The sequence below is a fragment of the Lipophrys pholis genome (genome assembly GCF_963383615.2).
Source record: "Lipophrys pholis genome assembly, chromosome: 14".
In the NCBI taxonomy this organism is placed as follows: Eukaryota; Metazoa; Chordata; class Actinopteri; order Blenniiformes; family Blenniidae; genus Lipophrys; species Lipophrys pholis.
This window is the reverse complement of record NC_137633.1, coordinates 18,323,722-18,346,456: the sequence shown is the minus strand read 5'-3', so window position 1 is coordinate 18,346,456 and position 22,735 is coordinate 18,323,722. Positions and strand designations below refer to the sequence as shown.

At 43.7% G+C, this 22,735-nt stretch overlaps 1 protein-coding gene across 2 annotated transcripts; it reads right to left on the bottom strand.

The window, feature by feature from the left end:
• Window positions 1–1,242: 1,242 nt before the first annotated feature.
• ccdc9b (coiled-coil domain containing 9B) lies at window positions 1,243–22,431 on the bottom strand. Of its 2 annotated transcripts, XM_080480312.1 has the most exons (15): window positions 22,175–22,377; window positions 21,586–21,841; window positions 18,575–18,682; window positions 18,382–18,486; window positions 18,015–18,170; window positions 16,171–16,320; window positions 13,869–13,931; window positions 10,956–11,134; window positions 8,230–8,279; window positions 8,090–8,140; window positions 7,214–7,310; window positions 4,914–4,947; window positions 4,273–4,834; window positions 4,117–4,199; window positions 1,243–3,782 (listed from the first exon to the last, which is right to left on the bottom strand). In XM_080480312.1, exons 3-15 carry the CDS (start codon window positions 18,668–18,670, stop codon window positions 3,756–3,758), a joined length of 1,653 nt encoding a protein of 550 aa, XP_080336438.1. In that variant the 5' UTR covers window positions 18,671–18,682; window positions 21,586–21,841; window positions 22,175–22,377; the 3' UTR covers window positions 1,243–3,755. The 2 variants fall into 2 exon arrangements, with proteins under 2 accessions (XP_080336438.1, XP_080336437.1); XM_080480311.1 differs by lacking the exon at window positions 21,586–21,841 and having other exon boundaries at window positions 22,175–22,431.
• Between the last annotated feature and the right edge of the window lie 304 nt (window positions 22,432–22,735).

Here is a 22,735-nt window from a genome sequence, read left to right as displayed (position 1 = left end):
CACGTCAGGCCCCATCAGGGTCACGGCCAGACCTCGTCTGCACTTCACCCACATCCATTAACTGTAATGAAAGGCCTCGGCTGTCACCTCGCTGTGCTTAAACTCTGGCTAATGGAGCCCATGAGGAGACCCTCGTTATAGGGCTCTTAATGTTTTACCTCAAAGCAGTATAGTAGCACTTTAGGAAATGCACTTTGTTAATTTTTCTTACTTTTAAAGAATGTGCCATAGCCAGAGAAAAGTGAGTTCCTACGGAGTCTGTGGATACACGTTTCTGAACAGGAGAATTGCTGCCCTAACCTCAAAACAAACCCCACCCCCCAGCATCTATGCAGCCCGGTTTTAGGCACAGTATTTTTGCAACGTGGATTTGAGAGACAGATCCTGTCAGAAGAAACTTTTCTCGAAGACACAAATTTTCAAACCCGACACCAAAACAAAAGTGTGTTGCTGTGCAGATAAACAGGATCCTGTGTGATCTACGGTGACAGGCCTCAGCTCCACCTCGCTTTAAAGCTGCTTTGACCGAACGTTGAGCTCTTTTTTGATTTTCTTTTTTTTTTCCCACCCTCAGGAAGCTTCTAAAGCTTCTCTCCACTGCAGAGTGCAGTCTGATATAATCCTACACTTCAATCCTCTAACAGCCTACAGGACTTATTTCCATAATATCAACACCCCCACTGTAGTGTACTGATGTGTCAAACCTTTCACACTAGTGGTTAGAATAGCATCAAAGTGAACCAGGAGCATTACAGACTTTTAACTATTGGTTTTGTCATCTTCTTTATTGAGTTATTCGTTTCTGTGCGACGTTACAGCTGAAGAAGTCATTTCCAAGAGAGCAAAGTCACTCTACACTGTCGACAGCAGGTCTCACATCTAAAAGCCTCGGAGGCAAGAGGCTGCTATGGAGACGGCCTCGGGAGGAGATAATTAATAAAGCAGCACCTATGGGAGGTCCCACCTGTATTGCTGCGAGGGGAGCCGTTTCCAATGTGACAGGCCTCCAGAGAGCTCACTGAAATTAATCAAATCCAGTTTGAAGGCAGACCTCTGGTGACAGAGGTCTGAGTTTATGGACAAGTGATGCTGCAGTATGTCCTACATTTCTGTCATATTGGTCCTGTTTGTATAATCCCATGGCTGTGGCTGTGTTCCTGCAGGGGGACCGGCGAGCAAAAAGCAGGAGAAGGCAATGCACAGAGAATTACACAGTACAACAAAAGGATTCCAGACATTGAGGAGAGTTTGCAATAAAGAAATACTTTATTGATGCTCTTTATGCTTCATTCAAAAGTGCTCTAGAGCAAATGAAGTCATGTTGCACACAGATTTAGGTCAGCAAGAGTACTCTGAACAGCAAAGAAAGCTGGGATCACAGACAAAATCATTCTTTCGTTAATGTGTGTGAAAACATGGAGGGCAGAGACAATCAAACCCACCTCTCAGACTTGTCGTTTAACAAATGTGATTATGCAGATGGACGACGACGAAAACAAAATATGGACGTAAACTGTATGATCATAGGTCCTAACTACGATGAACTGAATCCCACAGGGAAATATTTTAGAGGTAATAAGTGACACATTTCACCATCCACACACTGTATAACACAGAATAAGGCCCCGACATGGACGATCTGCTTCTTTGATTGATTGATTGATTGGCTTCAAACACTGTGAAACGCTCCCATGACATTTCCTGACATACTTTATGTGATTCCTACAGAGCCGAACACGTCGGCTCCGTTCTCTACTCAGGGTTACATAACTGTTTAAAATCCCACATCAATGATGAAAGTCAAATCTTCCACTTGACAGTTTTCGTTTTAAGGCTTCTTATTATAGCTGTCCTGTGATACCAAAAATAAAACTGAAAGCTGGCAATAAATAAACACAAAGGTACTGGTATCATTTTAGATTTGCATTCTCAGTAACATTCGGTTGTCCAGGCAGAGAGGCGAATAAATAAAATGGACGAGACCGCACCGCACGTGCAACAGTTATGATACAAACCATAAAGCAAAAGTACACCTTCAATTGTTGAAGAAGCCAGTACGCAAGGCACAACAACTGGGTAAGTTCTTACTTGGGGGAGGTATTTTTAAATACTTGCTTAAGATTACAATATAGACATTAAAAAAAAAAAAGAAGTGTTATGACTGAGAACTAAAGGTTGAACCTTCATCATAAACACTCACTTCAGTCTGGATCACAAAGCTCCGCCCTCGTGTATCAAAACTCCCGTCACTACCTTTTAAAAAAACACAACATATTATAACATATTTCAACCACCAAACTCATCTTTGACTTCCGACCTCAGCTTTGAAATGTGACCCAAACAATATAAAGTAACAAGGATTCAAGGAAGACCAGATTAACGGTTTAAACTGTGAAACTGTGCGTAACTTTAAGAAGAACAAAAAAACAGTGTGTTAAGATTTAAACCACAGTGCAACTGATCTTTTGCTATTATGACGGTTTAAACAACTAAAGATTGTATATATGCAGTCTTTTCCCGGTTAGTTTATGCTTTAGCCTAACAGTGAAGGAGGGCTCCATTTAAATCCCTCTCTGAATCCTCGGGCAGCGTGACGTTCTTTTTATAATTCAGGTACCTGCTGTCGTTAGTGTCTGGGGTTTTCTTGGAAAGTCTTCATAAAGCTCCTTCAGAGCAAACAAAGACACTTCATCAGAGTTTTGAGTCAAAACTCATGAAAATGTTGTAATTAAATATAAATCTTCACATTTCTTGAAAAAAAGAAGAAGATGTCAGCGACCAGCGTTCTGGACATTTACTGCCGTTTAACCAAATTGAACATAAATATAGTGACTTTATAGTTCAAAATCTGATATAATTCTGCTGGCTTGACACGTGTTTTCTCTGGGATGCGAGCAACACAGTGGCTGAGGTGTGTGGTCACGTTATCAACTTTCCTTTCCTTCGTCAGACTTTCTCTATTGTTCCTGTCATTTTCACTACTACCACTAGAGGCCATACTCTCCCAAACTACTTGCCAACATTTTGTCCACAAAGACTAATACTAAGCATGAAATACAAAATGAGTGGAGCTCCCTTTTAACTTAAAAACATTTATGTCAGTAGTAACATTTCCAGAAACACAGAAACTGTGCGCTTCAACGAGTGCATTTATTACTTATTTAAGAAAGGCCATTGACTGATGCTGGAAGCAGTTAATAAATAGTATGTACTCGCACAGTTTTGTGTGTAGAACTACAGACTGTACAGCTGGTCTGTAACTAATGCATCACTATACAATACAGACTTCATTCAGATATTCAAAATACCTCAAAGGCAGAATCAGGCACTCGATAATTTGACTGTGGCTTCGTTTTTTGTCATTTAGTTTTTTTTTTTCGAGGGGCTACCTAAGTTAAAATGACTAGTTAGCCTCCTGATATGTACCTCAAGATTTTCATACAAATGTAAACATTCAATGATATTGCACTCAAGCAGCATACTAACAAATCAAAGAACGTGTCAGTACGCAGACTCGTATAACAATAAAGTGCTTGGATGTGAAAATGCTTGACCTCTGAAATGTTTGACTTGAACTCCATCGAGTCAGATTTTAATGAAAAACATCAACAGGTGGGACATGCCACAGCAAAATAAAACCATGTGTTTGCTTGTAAGCCAGAAACGGGGTATCTCACACGAGCTACCTGAAAGCAAAAAAAAAAAAGCTTCCGAATTGGCGTTTTGGTTTCAGTATTTACATCCCAAAATAAATGTCAGACAATCTTCCCATGCTCTCTTGCCTGCAGGAAGAAAAAAAGAGAGAAAGGTTCTTAGTTAAAATGATGACTTCTCATCTATAATTCACATTTCAGAAATCTTGTGCCCACCACTTTGCTTCATGTGTGATTTGAGTGGACAGACGTATATTATCTGCTCCACTGGACAATGAGTCTCACATGAGACTGTTTCTAAATCTGCAAGGTTGCTGAACACTCTCGCAGTAGAATTGGATGATGCCCGGCTGCAGTGTGGACATATTGCACCTTTCCCTCTCTTCGTCAATCTAAACTCATCATCCCCTCCATTCACACGTCTAGCGATTCTCACATCCCTCCGTCTCTGCCTCCCACTGACCTTGTCACTGCTGGTGGGGTGTGCTGGGTGGGTTTCTCTTGACTCCAGGCTCAGAACAGACAAACCAGAGTCTATCAGTTCTTCTATAATAGACAAGCATCATCAGTTCACTTATGAAACATGAATGTAAAAAAGTCAGGGGTCACCGAGTCGTACCTGTGTTTGTGTTGCTCATGCTGCATTTGGCAAGCTCTACCGGCTGAACGGGGCTTTCTTGTGGAGATGCAGAGGCTTTTCCCGCAGGAGGGGAGCTGGTGTCTGTAGGGGGGTCGCTGTCCTTATTAGTGTTTTCAGTCTGAGGCGCTTGCTGCTGAGTGTCAAGAGGAGCAGCCGAACCGCCTTCGTCCTGAGGGCTGGCGTCATCCTGCCTGGCGTTTACAGGAGCTTTCTGAGACCCCCGCACTTCAGGCTTGTTCTTTTTCGGCGATGAAGCTTTGACGGCGCTTGGACTGCTGGTGTCTGAAGTGACAGAGTCTTGAGAGGCTGCAGTTCTTCTGGGAGGAGCCGCCTGGACGAGGTCCTCCGAGAAACGTACTTTCTTCTCTGAAGCTGCGGGCCTCCCCTGAGTGGGGGTGTCTTCTCTTGATCCGCTCCCTTCCTCCGGCGTGCTCAGTGAATCAGGGCTGGGGGACGACTTTGATTTTGTGTCCGTAACATCGGCGTCCTCCGTGAGGGCGTCAAGTTCCTCCAGGAATTCCTCCAGTGTTGTATCCAAAATCTAAAACATGAGATGAGTGGTAGTTTGGATTATTTTCAACCCCAGGCAAAGTCAAACAGGTTCAAGTTGAATTTCTCACCTGCGGGTTCTCTCCATCATCACCTGGCTGCCACCTGGAAAAAAATACACTTTGGTCAAAGGATAATCAGGTGAAGGTCCAATCACAGTGTCGTAAACACTGAAAACAAGGTAAATGGTAAATGGAGATAGATTAGTATTACATTAAGTTTTATAGCGCCACCTCCATTCATGCACCAATAGAGGAGTTGGAGCTGGAGCTGATCACAGCTCACTACAGATCAATCACACCCGGGACGGATACAAAGAGACAGTGACACATATTCACACCAACAGACAATTTACCTTCACAGATTAACCACAAATGAAAGATTTGGAATTGTAGTTTCATGTTGTATCAGGAAACTGGCGAACACAGAGGAAGAACATGCAAACTCCAAACAGAAAGGACTTGGCCAGATATCACAACATAAAAAGCCTTTTTGTAAAGGTTAAAATATCACAAATTGTTGTCCGTCTTCATTTGTTTTCACTGAATTTGTGCCAAGAGGTTTTGGGCAGCAAGCTCGCAACCAAAAGTTGCCTGGTTCGAATCCCACTGCCACTGGATTTGCAGTGTGGGTCTGAGCCTGAGCAAGGCGCTTCATCCTGATCTGCACAGGCTGCTTCAGGAGGAGCATCTGTTGTAAAACCTGCCAAGTCACACGTGCAGACCATGTGATCTGCTGTGGTGACGCTGGAAAGGAGCATCTGGAACAATCCACTCACACACACTCTGGATATTTGTATGCATGAGCATCCATACATGCATGTGTAATTTTTTTGATAAAGTAATTTTACTCGTACTTAAGTGTTTATCTAATGTCACTGTGCTCCTTTTGACAGCTGCTTCTGAGTACTCGATCTACAGTACTTGATCTACATTCTTTGTGCAGAGTGGGGATTCTTTAAAAATGCCCCCTCGGCTTTCAGGTGTCGATGGCCAAGCCACATTTGCGGAAAATCATGACGTCATCGCCTCTAGACCCAAAAACCCTGCGACCTTCTCTGCAAAGTCACTTAACAACAACAATGGTGGACGACATGCTCGAGGTCGAGCTGCAGAACCTACTGATGCTATTTGCTTTAAAAAGGCGAGATGTTAGATTTCTCGATTTTGGCACGCCACGTGTCTTCTTCTCTGTAGTTTTGATGGTGTCGTGTGGACGCAGATGTTCCTCGTGTGGACGGGAGACTTTTGAAGAACGACGGGGAGAAAAAAGATCGTTTTGGTTCGTGTGGACAGAACCGTAGAGCGGAGTACTTTGTAATTTGTACTTTTACTTGAGTATTTTCCACATGTAATCAAGTACAATTCAAGCAACATAATATGAATTGTACTTCAGTATAGACTTTAGAAAGAGCATGGTGGGGGGTCATCTTAAAGTTGCTTCCAGTACATTTTTTACAAACTAGATCAGTCAAATATACTGCAACTCACTGCTGTTATAAAGACTACATGTGTTACTGAATAGATCCCAAACAAGATGTCGAGTACAGACCTGGTCTATCTTTAAATGTTTCTTATTAAACAAAGAATCCTCCAGTTGAAAGCAGTCCTTGGACAGGATTTTAAGATAAAATACCCTCAAAATGTTTTCGAGACACAGCCCTGAACTCACACCACGGACCACCACACAAGCAGCTGGTGAAACCGACAAGCGAAATTAGAACCAACAAGCAAAGGCAGATTCCTTGTTCCCCTCAGGGTCCAGTGAAGAAAGAAGTTGAGATTAACGTTCAGGGCTCGGGCAGATCTCAGCTGTTGAAGCAGTTGCCCGTGGGCCGGTAATGCTGCCGTCTGATAACACAAATCTCTCACCTGAGTGTTGTACTGCGGGGTCCCCTGACCCCTGCTCCTACTCCCAGCCATAGGCACAGAGGCAAAAGATAAATAAATAATAAATCATCTGGCACATTACACCTTCACACCAAAATAGTACATGATGCCTCAGTTCTGTGGTGTTTGGAGATGATGAGCAATGCTTGTGTAACTGCACACCCAGAGAGCATCTTCCCCTCTCTCCACAGTAGTTTGTTTCACAAAAAGACAAAAAAAAAAAAAAAAAAGCTGATATGAATGGAGGCCTTCTGGGTTATTTAGTCAGCTGCTACAACTTCTAAATCAAGTCTCATGACATCCAGGGGGATTTGTACACGGAGGCACGGCGCAGGAAGACAACATGGACTCCCACATCTGTTTTAGTACGGTCATTAGTCATAGGAATAGTTCTGGAGGATGTGGTGAGAGACATGCAGATGGTGAGAGGGTTGACTTTTACTTCAGGCTTTTCAGAGTGCAAAAGTTTTGTTGTTACTGACCTCCTCGCTCTCCCTGTCAGACGATCTTTGCCTTTCGCTTTGCTGCTCATCACCTGCACATTTTTAGCTCCTTTATCATCGCCCCGCTTGTCATGACCTACGACAGGAGAACACTGAAAGTTAAAGATTTTATCAGCATCATATTTCTGATTATTAGGATAATGCAGTGGTTTTCAAAGTGTGGGGAAGGAGCTTTGTGGAATAATTTGGGAGTCAGGGGAATGCTTTTCTTCCACATATTTTTGTAGAAGAAATCCTGAGTGGAGGGTGAAACGATTATAAAGTCAGTACGATATTTATTTATAAAACTATTTTCAGAATATCATTTATTGTAAGCGTGATTGAGATATGATCCAAATAGCTTTAATATAGCAGGTGCCACAATGACAGATTGTGGGCCTGATCTACTAAGTAAGGGTTTGCAATTGTAAAAATAAACTGACATGAACATGATATTCCATGTAAACACACAGAAAAGTTGTGAAACATACCACATGAGAGATGCAAGAAATAACACAGACTATCCGTTTTCGTGTGTTTTCCTTCATTAATATGGTGAAAATACTGTGAGGAGTTTATGTTAATAGATTAATATAAAACAATGTGACATTTGCGTGCATCTCACTCAACCTTTAGCAGAGATGCTGTCCTTCCTTGGGGACAGAATTGAGCAGTTTTCACAAGTGATCTTAATAAACTAGAACCTATATTCAATGTCAAATATAAAAAAAAAAAAACATCCAAATACCATATATGGTTAAGATTGTTATCAACTGTGGATCCCAACAGCTGTTATAATGCAGTTGAAGCTCTGCGAGAGCGAACTCATCCTCCCACACTTTGAAAACCCTGATCAACAGGAAACATGTGGTCCACCTCTTGAGTCACCGCCTGCTCTGGCTTGTCCTCTTCTAGTGTTTCTTCCACCTGGAGCAACACAACTCATTTTACTACCAGGATCATTTGAAGAGAACAAAGGTCTTACGACTCATGTTTGGTCTGTTTCACTGTCTCACCTCTGCCGGAGGGTCCCCAGTCTCTGTCAGGGTGGGATTTCTCTGAAAACCTGGAGACAGACGCAAAGTTTAGATAGAAACAAAAAAAACGATATGAGGTTTATATTCTTCCCATGTACGCCCTATTAACAAGCAGCGTTGAACTCTTAGTGTATCAGTATGTATCAAACATTGATCATTGAGATTGTGCAGCATCAAAGAGAGGACACGCATCAAAAAACACCTCCTATAGTTTACGTTCACTAAAACCCTCCAATTTGTCGAATTACAAACAGATTTTCTCCTCTGTTCTCACTCGAGGTCCTTGTTTAAGCCTCACCAAATAAGGCAAAGCATTCCACCCCTTATCCCTGGCTAAAAATAGCCGTTCTTTCCTTGTCTCTTTACATTTTGATGCTTCCTTAAACAGCACATTAATTCACCCCGAAGCGCGGGTCATTCTTTGTACTCCAGCTCAGTTTGTTTGAAACCTACTAAACACTTAAGATTAATGGGCCACGTTTTTTTTCTTCTTCGTCTGCAGTCAGTTTGAGATGCCATTGTGTGATATTTACATGGGAGAGCAGACTGTCAGATCCTATCGGACACTCAACAGGCAGCTCAGGGAATATACCCACATAATATCACGTATTGTTCATATGATGACGCAAGTTCGCTTCAAAAGCAATTACTTTGTGCTGTTTGGTCATTGCGCAGCGTCCTGTGACTTAATGAGGATTAGTCTTGTGATCATGCGGTGGAACATACAGACAGCTCGTCTAATGGATTCTTCCACCGAGGGATGGAAATAGAAAGAAAAGTGCTGTTCTCAGAGGGTTGTTTCTCTTCGTCTGCACAACAAGTGAATGAAAATCACTGAGTCAAGCTGCTGAACATCAGATGAATTTGGTGCGACGGCAAGTTACATTTAAAGATTTAAGAAAACCAGCACAGTTTTGGGTAGATTTGTCTTTCTATTTTCTAGATTAAACAACTCTCATGAGTCTATATCGATACGTATGAAACATGTGGATCAATATTAAAAGCTGTACGGTGATGTAGGGATTAGCACTGTCACAACAAGAATATCCTCAGGTCGAGTCTGTATGGAGTTTGCATGTCCGCCCAGATGGATGACGTAAAAGAAACAATAACAAAACACCGTCTTAAATCAGGGGTGTCAAACATATTTTAGGCCCCATTTACATGACAACGTTTCACGTGACAACACCTAATCCGTTAAGTTCAGGGGGTCACATGCAGCCCAGTTTCATCTTAAGAGGGCCGGACTGATAAAATAGTTCCAAAATAACCTTTTAATTTAAACTTTAAAGTTTCTCTTTGTAGTGGCGCAGAGTATACATGTAGAAAAAAGATGATTTTAAAGGCTTAAAGTAAGAGATCAAAGCAAAGTTAATCATAACAGCAATACGTAGAAAATTTCCCCTCTTCCCACTTGGGGAAAAAAGCTCAAACTTGGAGCTTCCCACTGGCAAAGTGGGAGTTTTGTCAGAGTTCCCAGAAGTAGGACTGAAGTCACACAACATGGCATCAATAGCAGTATTCTGGTGCATGTTAGGAGATATACTCCTATAAAAAGTTATTTGCATCTTAGTCGTAGCCATAAATCAGTACACTCCCTCCCACCACTTGAAGTCTGTGAAACAGTCTTGCTGTGTGTCACTGTAAAGCTTGATGATTTAAACAAGCTTACATAAGCTTGTTTATCACTTTTCTGAAGTCAGGTGATGCTTGTTTGTTATTGTCATGTGGGAGCTGTAAACTGGTAAAAGGGTCACTTCCACCTGCTGCCGGTCTCAGTTCCCAGTTGTATGAAGGCACAGAGCCAAAGGCAGAGTAAAGCTTCACCACAAGTCACCAGTCCATCATATAGTATCAAGAGTCATCATGTCGCCTCACATAACATGGCTTTAAATTACAATTTGATTAGTAGAGGACCTGAATAAAACCAGTCGAAGCACGGCGGAGAACCTGCGTCCTCCAAACACACAGACCCTGTGAACCGGGTTCAAATCAGGAACCTTCTTACTGTGAGGTGACAGTGCTCCCACTGATCCACCAAGACACCTGATTCTGTCATGTCCCATTCAAATATTGTGTTGGGTAAAATTAATTCAATATAAGTATTATGTGTGACTAAAATATTTGGAATAACATCCACTTAAAGGCTTGATACAAATTCAATGAAAAGGTACGTAATCTGTTAATGTAACTATAAAGACTATTGAGTGCCTGTTTTTTATTCAAACCTCTGATCAATCAAACAATAACTGACGGCGCGTTGGCAACGAGTGACCCTGATATACTGTACATAGCAAGGTTCTCTGTTTTTGAGTGACACGTAAAGACTATTATGGCCAGAGGTGGACTAGATTGACACATAATAAGATTTGCACCTGACGAATAAATCTTTTCATTTGTAAACATGATCAAATGAAGCGACTGTGACTCAATATCTTCATCCTCTGTATTCATGGTTTCATTTCATGGAGAGGAGGAACTGCTGAAAGAAAGGCATTTGCACGTATATATGAATGCGGGGGGGTTGGATAAACATGAAACCTTGTGTTGTTGGAGAAGATTAAATCTTTTCTCTGGTTAAAAACAGAGTGAAACAGCACAAAGATGTGGAGTCGAGCAAATGAAGAGTACAAACAGGAAGAGCAGCTGTGAGAAATCTGTGACGTCAGAAGGCAAAGAGTCCTGGGAAGGTGAAGAAGTCTTACATGTTCTCGTTTTTGTCCATGTCCCACGCCCGTCTCCACTGGCCCTTGGCGTTTTTATGGCGCGCCACCCGCTCCCTGTCGATCTGCTCGCGCTCCTTCTTCCACCGCAGATACTCCTCCTGCTCCTCCTTCGACGTGGGGATGTTGAGGTCGGTGCCGGCCTGCAGGCTCTCCGGCTCCTATGTGGGCACAGAACATTTCACATTATCTAAACGCATTAAAAAACAACTATGGCTGGTAATGGAGCACCAGCGTTAAAGCTCAACGCTACTCAGAGTGAGATGTTATAATGCATCTGAAGCTCTGTGTCTCAACAGGGTCGTCAGCGGAGGGAACATGGTCACAATCAGCTTGGGTGGCCGGAAACACCAACTGCTCCTCATAGATAAACAATACACAGATCAGAGGGAATGAACAAATGTATTTCTAGTGCCAACTGCTGCTCAGCAGTATTCTAGGAAAAAGTTCCCCAATGAACAGGAAACACAATTACTCCCACCTTCATCCACTTCCATCTTAACCTGTTCATCGATTACTGTGACGAGAGGTGAGAGGATTGTTGCTCGCTGTTACTAAAGAGAGATCTGTAAAGGGCTCTTTAGCACATCAAAAGAGGCAGATGCTATGTGCGCACGTTACAAAGCCTTGGAGCAAACCTGAAATGAGCGGGAGAAAGCGCTCGTCAGCTCGACAGCACAACGGTGTCATTTCAGACAAAGGCAGTAAAATCGACATGCCGCTCTGCATATTAAATCTCAAAATGACAACAAAAACAGCAAGACACAACACAGAGCTGGTAAAAAAAATAAAAAATTTAAAAAGTGCTGACATGTCATGTTTTTCTCTCGGGGGTTGGACCAATCGCAGCAAAGTAAACATGTTGCCTTCTTACATACTCTTATCAAAGACCGTGGCATCTGTGTTCATCGCTGTTTTCCATCTCCTCTCTCCTCCCCTCCCCTCCAGCCCTCAGGATGTCCAGGGCCACAAGGGAGGGCAGATATCGCATGTTCCAACAGGCAGCCTCCTGCTCCCAACCACGTCCACTAATTAGGGCTTTTCAATTTCCCAGCTCCGCGGGGCCTCGCGGGGGTGTTGCCAGGGCAGGTAGGGCGGAGAGACAAGGTGAGCGTGCTCACTGCTGAATTCACAAAGTTATTCAAGCTTGTTCAGAAGGTTTAGACCCCCAAAACTTCAATATTTTTTAACCAAAGACCTCCCAGACTTTCACGTGAGATGGCACAACAAAAAGAAATGGTATTTCCTTGAGCACTTTGGGACTAACAGAGCAAGGTACAGAGAGCCAGAGAGGCATGAACAGCGTCACTTGTCATGCAGTGTATTCCTCGGTCCTTTGAAGCCCGTCCTCCCTGCGTCCTCAGTCAGCATGTTTATCGCACGTCTGATCTGTGAGACAGCTCTGAGCTTCTCCAGTAACGTTCACACGCAAGACAGCGGGAGGCAGATGGGGACATGAGGTAGAAAAAGAGGGGTGTGCATGGCAACGTGTTGTGTCCGTCTCTGTGTGTTTGCTGACAAAGACTATTTGCATTTTATCATTTCTTTGCTCACGTAGCGGCTCTGCTACGTGAGCAAACCCTGCATTTCACATTTGTTCTCACCCATTCACTTATCAGCTGTAGAGTACACCCTGGACAGTGTTTCCCCATATCCTATATTTAGCATCACGTAGTCCTTAGCGTCAAGTCGTGGATTTGAATCCGGTCCAGATCTTTCTTGAGTGAAGTTTGTATGGTGGTGGATTTTTCTGGGTGCTTAATTTTTTTTTTTCCCACAGTCCAAAAATATGCATGTGAGGTTAATTAATGGCTCTGAAAATTGCCCGTAGGTGTGTGTGTGTGTGCGTGTGTGTGTGTGTGTGTGTGTGTGTATCTGTCTGTTTGGAGTGGCAAACTGCCAGTGCACATAATTAGCTGCAATCAGCTCCAGCGTCCACACAACCCCGAACTATAGACAATGGACAGTTGACTGTTTGTGTTTTACATTAAAAAAAAAAGCCCACTGTGAATAGAAGAGTTACACGATGAAGTTCTCAAACATTTTAGGGTTTGTCAGCTTTTTTGACTACATTTTGTCTTTTTGCAGTATTTTCTGAGCTGCACGGAACAAGTGAGCTACTGGTCGGTACACTGTGGTTGTGGGAAGCTAATTTCCTCAAAGGACCACATGAAAAATCAGCACTGTACTTGAGAGCCGAGGTACGTCAACTTGAGCTTTGCTCAATAAGAATTATCTCTGACAAAAAGCCTATTTTTTTTACAAGAGTTTTATGAGCTATTGTTGCTCTGTGACACTTTTGATTCCCCACCTTTGTATGGAAATCATGATTGTATTTTTTTTAAATTTTGAGTTCTAAATAAGTGAATACTACACATTTTTATTGACTGTCTTTGTTTTTACTCTTTGAAACACCACATTTGTGATGTAACAATTGCTCTGTTAGGTGCCAGACCCGACCAATAATGTAGTAATGGCCAATCAAGTGAAAAATGTGACCATTTCAGGGGTAATAAAGCCAAAAATAACTATAAATCTTATTTGATTGAGGATTTCTCAGTGAGTCCCCGAGAGCCAATCAAGCAGAGCCACATACTGTGTAGTGGTTTGCTCTCTCACCTCAGAGTGAGAATATCCTCAGTGTGAAACTTGTGAATTTTTTCTGTGAAGTTTGCACGTTTCCTGTGAATATATGTGGGGGTTTTTTCAATAAAAATAGTTTGAGGTTAATTAGTGATTTTAATTTGGTTCAAAGGTTAGTAATAAATGTGAACGTGTCCAATATGTAACCTGTCTTCACCCAAAGGCAGCAGGGATGGGCTCCAACTCCCCTCAGCACTGGAGGATGAATGGATGTGTGTGTTGGTGAAACAGATTTAAAAAACATTTTTGTACCAGGCTCTCTTCTGCCGCTCCGCTTTGCTCCTCAGAGTGCTTCTGCCCCGGTTTGATCTCCTCCTGTCGAAGAGACGGGAGTATAAATGAAACGATTATGACAGACATGAGGGTGACAGCCACTTGTTGTTGGCCAGAGCTGGTTGTACAGAGTCATATTACTGCCATAAACAGAAAAAGAGCATCAACCGGAGGCACACGTTGAAAGATAAAGTGTCCTACACTGCCTCCAAGTGGTTTGAAAATGTAACTGCATAAAATGGCACAGGCGTTACAATTAACGCCCCCCCCCTCCTCTGCACAAGAGTCAGCCTGCAGGTTGAAGATAAACACAACCTGGTGGTTAGAAGAAAACCCTACTCATCTCTTGGTAGGACCTTTTGTTTCTGGTCTATTTCTGACTCCAGTTGTGATTAACAGCAGCACTTGAAAAGCCAAGGGGGGGGGAGAAGACAATAACCCGTGGACAGAGAGGTCCGGCAGTGCACCTACAGCCGTACTCACTCTCACGCCCACACCCACATGCGGTCTAACACATGCACACACACACACACAAAGGAGCTCTGACCACCTTTGCTTTCTGTTGCTTTCCCTCCTCACACTTCTTCTTCCTCCTCTCCCTCTCTTGACTCTTTCCTGGAACCTCGCCAGGCCCGGCATAATGAGCCTTTTCAGAGTGAGAAGGCAGTTGAATGTTAATTAGATCAAATCAGCCCTTTCAGGATGGTGGGAAGAGGGAAACAATCGTGCCAGCGAAGTGTAGACCACTTAATGTTTCAGAGTGAGGGGGAAAGGAGGCAGGAAACACACAGGGGGCTGCCAGCAGTCTCTGTCTCACCCTCCTTTTGTCTCTCCCTCTCTACTTCCACACATTCGCTGGTGGAGTGTGAACAGACAGTCTAGTCATGAGGCATTAAAATCTGCCAGCCACAAAGCCACAATAACCACACCCTGCTCACAGAGTCATTACTTATTTCCAGTGTGTCGCTCTGCGCGCGCACACTCATTGGGAAAATATTTCAAGAGGAAGGGTAAAGCCGTAGCAATGTGTAGAGTATATTGGCGCCTCTTTTCTACACGAGCACTTGCCAGACAGATTCAGGACAGTTTCTCCTCCTGTATCACCCGATCGCAGCGTTCTCCCACCGCTCCCATAAAGCGCAGTAAGTGATACTGGTTATGTAAACAGTGGCCATGAGGAAACCGGGTCTGTCGGATTCACAGATGACTGGTGCACTGGAGCGTTGGCTTCTGTTCAAGTGCTGACTCAGTCCACGTGATGAACAAAGGGGGACGAACCCAGTGGGCTGGAAATAAAGGCAACAGACTCATAGATCTAGAAGGTTTTTAACCCAATGAGCAGCACTCGGGGAACAAGCCTAGCAATGCATGCATACTTATTTACATGGCGTGTCATCTGCTAGAACCGCAGTGACTAGACTGTCTGTATTTACAGTAGCAGGGATCAGCCACCTGTACATCAATTCATTGATTGAGCAGCTTGACTGAGTGTCTCTTCATATTACTTTGTGTGTGAGTGTGTGTGTGTGAGAGAGCGAGAGAGAGAGAGAGAGAGAGAGAGAGAGAGAGAGAGAGAGAGAAAGAGAAAGAGAAAGAGATAGGCTGGTTGGATTGAAGCAGAGCAGCTGTTACTGAGTTGCTGCATACCCTGCGGTGATGGGGGGGGCTAAGGTCAGTGACAGGGTGGCATTTCACAGCCCCAGTCAGGGGTACTTCATGTGCACATGTGTTTCTGCCTATCTGCGTTAAATATGGGATCATGAGCAATCCATAAGCCATAAAGCTGGTGATGCTAAATGAGATACCTCATCTTCTTTTTAATGGAAATAAGCGCATCAAGAGACTTTTTGTTGAACCACGAAAAGGCATTTCCCACCCGAAGGTGATCGATTATCATTGTGATAAAGTCATAACAAAGGCTCCTTGAACGCAGACATATCATGAAAGAAAGAAACAGTCAGACATAAGTGATACCAGACTAATAAAGTTAAAATCTTGGCTGTGCAGAGCATGCACTCAACACACTCTGCAACTCTATTAACAACCACCCACCCCCTACACACACACACACACACACACACACACACAGACACACACACACACACACACACACACACCCCCGTCGTGTTCACGAGTCATTGTGCTCCATCACTAGAGGGGCAGGGCCAGCCGACATGTCTGACATCTATGTAAAACACACGAGTGCAGCGGGAGAGCGTAAACAAAGGGATGAACGTGAGAGTGGAGGGAGGCCAAAGAGTTCACTGGGTAGGTTTCAGACCTGCGCGGCCGCGTCTCTCTTGGTGATGTGGGCTGGCAGCTTCCCCCTCCCCGCCGACTCCACACGCCTCGCCTGCCCGTCATCTGTAGGGCTCTTGACATCTGCGGGGCCCGGCTTCTTCTCTGACTTCTCACTCACCACCCTCTTACCCTGCAGGGACAAGACACACGTCGGGGTATTGGAACTGTTTACACGTGTAATATCAGACTTGAACTCGCTGTCTATACTGAATATATACATTCTTCCGGGATTCAAGATATTTGTGATACTATTTTTTTCGGAATCTGTATTTTTTTTTCTTTTCTAACAGTGCAAAACAACACCTCATACCCAGCATATGGCAATGCAGGCACTAATAGAAGCCCAAACATATGAAAGGAAAGAGGGTCATTGAATGAGCAGAATTTAAAAAAACAACAAAACAAGACAAACCAATAGCGGTTCTAAATTATTTAAAGTCAAATATTGAGATGATGGACAGGACACTGTCAGAAAAAGGTTCATGAGGCGTTCATCAGATTATTAAAGTACCAATTCATCAACACCACATGCTATATGTCTATCAGCAGTTATAGCCAAAAACATATTTTAATCCAAACATTGCAGGCAACACAGATTGCAGACAACACAGATTTATTTTTATCTTATCTTACTCCTGATATCCGGTATTCTTAATCCAGAGCAGTGGACTTTGAGAAAGTATTAGTTTTGGTTTCTAGCAGATCCTTTTTCAGGGAGATGAATGGATTGATGCCTATGAATGAGCCAGAGCAACTAATGAGCCTAAACTGTGCTTATTTGCCTAGATAAAAAGAAAAAAACAGGGTCTATGTTCCCAGCATGCCTTGTGACCTGTAATTTTTCTGCTAAAAATCACAATGTAAAAGGAGCCTCATCAAAATAGACTGAATCTCATGTAAATGAGATGAAGAGAAATTTAAATGATAAAGCAAACAATTTCGTGAGGAAGCAGAAGTACGTGTAATGTGATTTTAAAGTCCTCCCTACATGCAGCTCTCATTGTTTGGTTATATTTCACTGTTTCAGTTGAATATGTTCATATTGTGGCTATTGTCTGACTCACACTGACACTGATTCAATGTTTCCAGCTGTCAAAATGACACATTGTTGCATAAACAGCAGCTCAGGGAGATAAATCAACAAGTGTTTGATCACATTTATTTCAAGCCTGATCTACTAAAGCTTTGAAAAGCAGGTATAGAGTGCTATTGCGCGCACATATGTGGGTGGGAGGACTATAGGTTAATTGATTAATGTACAAAGCACGATGTGATTTGTTACCTCTGCTTATTTTTGGGTCTGTTTTTCAAATTTTCAAACCGGCTCAGTCTTCAGCAGAGATGCGGCTGTTATTGTGACGAGAAGCATTTTCTCTGCTGGCTCACCACGACTTTTGTTTGTGGACTTTATGAGAAGATTTTTTTTGGAACTGATGCATCCAACTGATTGTTCCCTTATAAACGGGGATGAATGCATGCACACCCCTCATTTAAATACGCCTGCAGGAGCTTAGTGAATTAGGCTCAATTTACTTTATTAAAAAGGTGTGAACAATACATTTCGTCACTTTGCTTTGCTCTATTATTGAAGGAAAATCAAATGAACAGGTTCTTTAAAAAATGTTTCTTGATATTTAAAAAAAAATTGCTTTGTTTCTTATATAAAGCATTTTGCCTAAATACAGATGACATTGGTTGTATTTAATGTAATTAATTGATTGATATGTGGTCGCTTTCAAGTTTTTCCGTTCATCACAGTACAATTACGATAGCATCGCTTGGATTTTCCTCAGCACATGAGCAGAAAATTGGCAGAGAAATTACCTTTTTACCAGCCATTGTGACTGTCAGCTGCTTCCTGTGGCCCCGGCCAGAACCCTGCGGAGCTCCGTCTCCCCCTCTGTCTGGTCCAGCCTCCTGCTGTCCTTGGCCGGCTGGACTGCCGCTGCTGAATGCCTTCGTCACCACCACTCGACTGTCCTGCTTCCAACCAAGAAAGACAACAGGCTCTGAATTATTTATTCAGTCTATGAAGAAAAGCTGATTTTCAGGAAAGTGTAACAGAAGCAGTGTGAGGCAATACTGCCGGGTTTTCAAAGTGTGGGAGCATGAGCCAACCTCCACCCTGGAACTACCGGTGTAGTTTCTACTCAAACATAGTTGGATATCTGTCAGTATTGTGCACACTCACACTGGTGGACTTGTTGATTGTGATGGTCAGATCATCAGCTTTGGCCTTTCTGCTCTGCAGCGCCATTCCTTCCTCTTCTGCCCGTTTCTTGTCCTCCTCCACCTCCTGAATGAAACAAAGACGACAATCTAACCATCAGGAAGCTGGCGAGAGCTGCCAGCTCCAGTGTGGACGTCCCCTCCTCCAAGCTCACCTTGTACCTCTTCATGAGCGCTTCGTTCTTCCTGCGGAGAGCCTGGATCTTCTTGTCCAGCTCCAGGTCCCGCTCATGATCCCGCTTGGGCATCATGTCAGTGGAGGCCTGGGAAAGAAGAAACACACAATTAGATTTGTAGATTCAGTTCCCTGAGTTATTATCAGTGCTTTGATAGTGTGAATCTCATAATCATAATAAGAAATATTTTACATCAGACGTGAAGCTTCCAGGCGTGGATGGCGCAACTAATATAGTCTGATAGTCCATCCTGTGGGCTTTCCCAAAAAATATTGGTCCTAAAGGATGTCACTCACTGGGTAAAATTGCTACTCGGCAATTCCTGGCTCCCCAGAAGATCACATCCTGCAATCAGGTCTGATTTTCAGTTGGTGTTCTACTTTTCCAGTTGAATACCCTCAAGCCTACACAAGCAGATTCAATCCTTCCAGATGGTAAAATTATTGCATCAACAACAGCTCAGGGAATTCAATACATGCATCCTGTAACTTGATCATTTTTGAGGCAATCCATCTTATGTTAAGATTTAGAAATTTAGTTGCTCTCTATTTTTTACAGGGGTCTTCACAGTAAATCATTGCAACTCACACAGCAGACTTGGCCAGTTTGAAAGCCGGATGCTCTTCCTGCTGCAACTATTATTCGACCCCCGGTTCTAAGTTTTGATCCACACTTAAGGTCAAGACTCACCCCAGTGCACCATCATGGTGTTCCTGTTTAATATAATCTTTTGGTCATATTTCTGTCTATATTTTAAGATTAATACAACGATTGAACGGCAATAAAGAAAATCAATTACCACAAAATGAAACCTTTGATATAGTCTGCTTATAGTTCGACGACACTAAGACAAAGAGGTGAAACGCTAATCATCTAGAGAGTGGCTATTCATGTTAGAAATGTCCCTGTGTCACACCACTATGTGTGACTGCCACAACATAAACACACCCTGATACAAGCCACAGATGGAGCATTCATTAGGAAGCTCAGTTACACAGGCAGAATATGCAGACCATCCTAAACATCCCGCTGCAGCCAACAGGGCAAGACTTCTTGCACGGCGAGAGGCCCTACGGTGAGAATCTACGGGTGTGCTATATCGTCACTTTAACATGTCATCTGACAAAGGTGTTCGTCAGAGCTGCAGCTGATTTGCGTGCAAACGTTTGTGCAAAAATGGTCGACTCAGCATGGTCAGTGAAATATCATCTCACTACTATCTCGTTTTATTCACCTGAGGTAACCTAATAATTGTTTTCCCATCTGGTCTGTGCAGAATCAGGACACTGTGGATCTTTGGCGAGCTGCAGTAACATTAACGGTTGCAGGACTGGCGAATAAGAGGCAGCTCTGTAGAATGAGGTTAGGAAAGAGTATATGGCCTTTTCTGAAAGCACACGTTCACTTCAAGTGCAGGTCACATGCGTGACATTTTAAAGTTGAACTAGCTGAAATAGCACTGCTGCTATGTGGTTTATTTTAAAGACAATGAAGAAAATAAAGTATAATAAGCTGTACCAGTTTAGGTCCATGTGCAGAGTGTCCTTGGGCAAGGCAATATAAACCCCAGGTCTCTTCTGAAGGATGATGAGCGCCATGCATAGTAGCTCTATTGTCGTGGTGTGTGAATGGGCGAATGTGACTGATCGCATGAAAAGCTTTTAGGCCGCCATAGCAGAGAACAACAAGAAGTAAGTGAACCCGTACACGTGAGCTGCCTAACTTATTTTAGACATTCAGCATTTCAGATTTCCTCTCAGTGCCTTAGATTTGACCGTCCTGATCTATTTTCAGTTTAAAAAACAATTATTTGATGTGTTTTGTCCAGTCTGGGCACCAAGGGGCAATTTAGAGTCACCAATTCATCTCTCATGCATGTTCTGGGACTCTGGGAGGATACTGCAGTACTGGAGGAAACCCACTCAACCAAGTGGAGATCATGAACCAACAACCTTCTTGCTGTGAGATCATAGCCCTGAACTTCCTCCAAAACATTTTTAGTTGGAAAAACACAGTTGCTAATTTAACAAAAAGTCAATTGATCAGTGGTTGACCCCTCACCGAACTAACACCATACCATAAAGCAGCAGCAAATCCTAAAGTTATTGTTATCTGATCAATATGATGACCAGAATGACTTCACTTCCACTTCAACAATGACACAAGCCCAAATATCCAAAATTAGAAAGTAATCTAACTATACCGTACACCTTAAGTAGTATTGACTGCCCTTATCCAAAGCAATATGCTGCTTCCTGTCTGTGTCAGCATGACCGCGTCTCCCAGCTGAAGACATTCTGACCCTCCATCTACTGCAAACAGTACAAAGACTATTGACAAGCACCTCATACAACCCCGCTTCAAATAATTGAGACACAAGCAGCAATACTTGATTCTTAATGAATGACAGACCACTGTCACAAAAAAAACAAAAACATCCTAGATTTCAGCTCAGTGGGCTGAAGCACGTGTTCTGCTCCTTGAATCAGTGCTGGCATCATCTGTTGTGATTCACAGCTCGAGATATGTGACAAGTGACGCGCCAAACAGAAAAAGTCGTCACTTCTGCTTGTCACAGCTGTGAAAAAAAAAAAAAAAAAACCTTTTTGAATGCATGCTGCGTTTCACTCTCTGAATGAATTAGTGAGAAGGGCCAGATCTTCTTGACAGAGGCAAGAAGTAGATGCGCCAACGTGAGTCAGTCATCCTCCACTGTTTCCCCCAGTGACGACACAAGAGTCAACTTTGCTTCTGTGCTGTGTGATGACTCACGACGAGCCAGCGCTCAAAAACCATCATATTTGGACTGACAGGGATTCGTTTTTCCGTCACTGCTGCAAAGCATGGCTGCCAGTGAGTACTGCGAGTCTCATTTCCAACTCCGTCAGCACAGACTTTTAGTAGAATAACATCAACCGCTTCCCCTACAGAGAGCTTTTATCTCAAACCTGCAAAGACAAAAGTGCTCATGAGAAAAAGTTTATACTCACTCGGAGAGGCGGCAGGCTGGAAAGTGGTTACCTCACAGCTTCTAGTTGTCAGGGTATCCAAACACAACACACCATGAGGACATACCACCAAGAATAGAAGGTGCAGTGGAGGGACACGCTGCTGAATCCAAACCCCCGTGAGCCCAATGGCGCACACTGAGGTGATCGCCGGCCCTCCACAGACCAAAGAGAGGGGTCTCCGTCAGGGGACGTCGCACCTCCGGGTTCTGCTGCATAGCTAACGCGCACACATAATCTGAGAGCACACAGAGACGTTGTGGGTCGGCCAGCGGATGGCACCCATGCCTGGACAGGCGGGCATAAAGGGGGTGTGAGGAGAGGGGAGGAAGCGGGCCTGCGGAGAGAAAGCTGCCAAGGTTTCCCCGCCTGCCCAGCGTTCCTGCCTCCTACAGGAGCAACAGCAGGGGAGAGAAGCAGCCGGAGGCACAACTGAGCGGCAGCGTGTCGCCATGGCTAAATCTGCGACAGAGCAGGAGAGGGAAGCGAGGGGAACCGAACACCGGAGAGGGAAGGAGAGAGAGTCGGACATGAGTGTGGGATGAGAGGGGAAGGGAGAGAAGGCACTCACGGGTCTGTCCATGTCAGCGGAGAGAGCTGGGCTGGGTCCAGGCGTGAGGCAGCCGAGGCGGCGGAGAGCGCTGCCTGGACTCCACGATCATGCCTCGATTACAATGAGCCAAGTTGGGCAAGCGGCCAAGACGTCTAACAAATGCACAGAGCTCCCCTGTTAACGGATTTCCCGGCTACCCACCCACCCGCCTGTCCTCTCCCTCTCCCCCTCCCTGTGGCTGTCGTCCTCTCTCTCCCTCCAGCCCTCCCGCATGTACACTCGCTCACTCTCTCCCCCTTTAAAGCACTTGCTCTTTCCCCTCCTCACTTGTCCTCTGCTCAAAGCATGCTGGTTAAATCCAGTCAGCAGCCACACATACACTGAATTTTAAATCAGCAGTATCACGCCACTGGTTTTACTTTTGTCTGGTTTTCATTTTTAGCTTCACTTTTCCTGTGTTATTCCTAAAATATAGTTTTGTTTATTTATCTTTACAACAGTTTTATTCCCTCTTTATAATGGTGTTTTACACTAGTCTTATATCAATTCATTTTAATAACCTTACCGCATTAATGCTTT